The 3,249-nt window shown below is 44.2% G+C and overlaps 1 protein-coding gene across 1 annotated transcript in view; it reads right to left on the reverse strand.

Annotated features, from left to right (window-relative positions):
• LOC144239149 (MICOS complex subunit MIC26-like) overlaps positions 1–3,249 on the reverse strand; it is a 51,050-nt gene that overhangs the window by 12,559 nt on the left and 35,242 nt on the right. The window contains exon 7 of the mRNA XM_077773138.1: positions 3,202–3,245. Within this exon, the coding sequence (XP_077629264.1) occupies positions 3,202–3,245 (44 nt within the window). The remainder of the gene's footprint in view (positions 1–3,201; positions 3,246–3,249) is intronic.

Below are 3,249 nucleotides of genomic sequence, written 5' to 3' on the forward strand. Positions count from 1 at the left end.
TTCTTTTTTTTTTTTTTAATGTTCTTATTTATTTTTCAGAGACAGAGACAGAGCGTGAGCAGGGGAGGGGCAGAGAGAAAGGGGGAGACACAGAACCTGGAGCAGGCTCCAGTCTCTGAGCTGTGAGCACAGAGCCCAACATGGGGATCAAGCCCATGAACTGTGAGATCATGACCTGAGCCAAAGTCAGCTGCTTAACTGACTAAGCTATCCAGGCACCCTTAGTATTGAGTTTTCTTTAAAAAATGCTTCTAGTGGGGCACCTGGCTGGCTCAGTCAGTAGATGGTACGACTCTTGATCTCAGGGTTGTGATTTTGAGCCCTATGTTGGGTGTGGAGCCTAATTTAAAAATACGCTTCTAGGAATTTGCATTCATTGGTCCTATACATGACACACGAGGTTGATTACTATTACACATGAAATTTCCACTTCAAATTTCTGAAAACAGTTATTTTTCTCTTTCTAACTGTTATAATAATTGATCTATGTATAGCATTTTAGTTTATAAAGTACTTTCACATGAATTATCTCTATTCTAAACAACAACCCTGTGCAGTAAACAGGCAAAGATTATAAGGAAATATTCAGAGGCCAAGTGACTGGTCTAACTAAGGTCACAGTGCTAGTAAATCCAGTGGTTTTACTAGCTAGCTTCCTACAAGTTACAGTCTTCCAGTTCTTCTAACTGTTCTTAAATTATATGATACTCAGACCCATCGAGCATTTACCATGTAAATGGCACTATTTTGGGGGTTTTAAATTTCTGAGAGGAAAACAAGATTTGCCATTTAAAAAGGTTTCTTATAGTAATTGTACCCAAACTCTACTGAACAAAAAAACAATGTGAGCAATTAAGTGGTTGGTCCAAGGTCAGGGTATTCGTACAAAAAATGAAACCGAAAGCAGAATTAAATGACACTAAAACAGTAACAGAATATCTCTTTCAATCATCGGTGTCTCTCTTGTTTTACTGTAGCCAGATATACGTACAATTTACCACTTTAACTGTTAAAAACCATCACCGTTATCCATTTCCAGAACTTTCTCATCACCTCAAACGGATCACTAATGTTTTATATCTAGTGAAAACAAAGTTAATAGTTTTGTTCTGGCTTACTCTAAGTACAAAAGAAAAGACAAAACTCCTTCCCACTGACTTTAAAAATAAATTAGAATACAACTCATATTTTCATTCCACGATCTTGGTTGTGAATACAAAAGATCTTTTGCAACATATGCTGTGGCACCTAAGATTTTTATCATAAGACCTCTACTCAGGGGGAAGCCACATAAGCTTCTCAACCAGCAGCCAGGCCCACTCTCCAGACCCTATCCATTTACTGTCAAAACCACAACACAGTGGATGATGTATGCTTATTTTTATGACCCAGGGCAGGCAGACATGATTCACTATTCCTGAGCTGAAGCTGAAGCAGGCAGAGGGACATTAACTGTCTGCCTCCAGGACTGCTATAAACAATGTCAAGTCCATGCTATAAAGATCTTACTGGGGGCGCCTGGGTGGCTCGGTCGGTTGAGCGTCCAACTTTGGCTGAGGTCATGACCTCGCAGTTCATGAGTTCAAGCCCCACACTGGGCTCGCTGCTATCAGCACAGAGCATGCTTTGGATCCTCTGTTCCCCTCTCTCAGTCCCTCCCCCACTTGCAGTCTCTCAAAAATAAATAAAACATTAAAAAAAAAGATCTTACTGGCAACTGCTACCAAAGCCACCAATTTCTCATAGCCAGAGGCACTGGCCTCTCACCTACAACTGTAACACAATCCAGGAAGCCAGACTCAGTCCCGTCACGAGGACTCTGGGAGCTCAATGTCAGATCAGTCTGGCTCAGAGACCCAAGAACCCAACTGTGATGACAGTACTGCTTCTCCTCCTGGGACCAAGTCTCCACATGACAGCAATTGGGTCCCCGTCTCCATATACTGTCCGGGACTTGAAAACCTACAGCCAGCCTTGTTCTTTCTAGTTTTCCAAGGGACTCTATGTCTAGACTTCCACTAGGCCCAGACACCACCACCCTGAGGAAGTCCAGTCTACATCAGTGGTTCTCAAACATCCCGGACATTCAAATACCCTGGAGGCCTTGCGAAAACACAGGTTGCTGGCCCTAACCCTCAGAGTGTCTGAGACAGTCTGTCAGGGTTGGGGCCGTAGAATGTGNGACTAAGCCACCCAGGCGCCCCGGGAATGGGTGTTTCTAACAAGACAGGTGATCCTGATGCTGCTGGTCTAGGAATCACAGTGAACGACTAGCTGTTATAGACTGAGCTGTGTCCCTAAAAATTCACGCTGAAGTCCTAACCCACAGTGTGACTCTATCTGGAGACAGGGCCTGTAATTAAGGTTAAATGAGGTAGTAAGAGTAGGGCTCTAATGCAATATGAACGGTGTCATTATAAGACAGGGACAAGGCACCAGGGATGTCCATGCACAGCGAACTGGTGGCCATCTGCAAGCCAAGGAGAGAGGATCTAGGAGAAACCAATCGTACCAACACCTTGATCTTGGATGTGCAGCCTCCAGAACAGTGAGAAAATAAATTTCTGTTGTTTAAGCCCCCCAGTCTCTGGCATTTTGTTACGGAACCTTGAGGAGACTAAAACATAGCTTTACCCATCTTGCCTCCCACTCTGTTCTTCTACTTGACAAGATGCCACCAAGCTGAGGCCTGAAGGGAAAGAAAGAAGCAGCCAACTGAGAGCCCTGGGAAGGACATTCCCAGCAGAGGGGACTGCACTGCTTGAAGCCCCCAGCAAGGCAAGGGAGGCGGCACCAGGACCAGGGCCAGTGTGCAGGGGGCCAGAGCACAGGCCTATGCCTGCAACTCCAAGGAGGAAAGGCTGTGACCAGACACATCCGAATGGAGAATGACCCATAACTATCAGCTTTGGAGTCAGAGTCTTTAGACTTCCGTTAAGTATGAGAAGAAAAGTCATCCTAATTTTCTTTGACTCATATTCAAATGAGTGTTTATTCTCTGAACACTGACATGAGTGGAAAGAGGGCCAGAACTGAGGCACATAGCGGAGAAAAACATTTAAATTGGTGGTACCTCCTCTATGTGCGCAAACAAATTTTAGGCTGGTGCTATAAAAGCTGCAAAATAAGAAAATTAAGCAGTAAAGCCAAACATACTTAAGCAAGAATAAGGGACACCCCAGCTTACTGGGTCTAACTTACCTGGACAAATACGATGGCTTGTTGTGGATAATAAAGAGAGGCAGCTAA

Source organism: Crocuta crocuta, unplaced genomic scaffold (genome assembly GCF_008692635.1).
Source record: "Crocuta crocuta isolate KB4526 unplaced genomic scaffold, BGI_CrCroc_1.0 scaffold660, whole genome shotgun sequence".
NCBI lineage: Eukaryota > Metazoa > Chordata > Mammalia > Carnivora > Hyaenidae > Crocuta > Crocuta crocuta.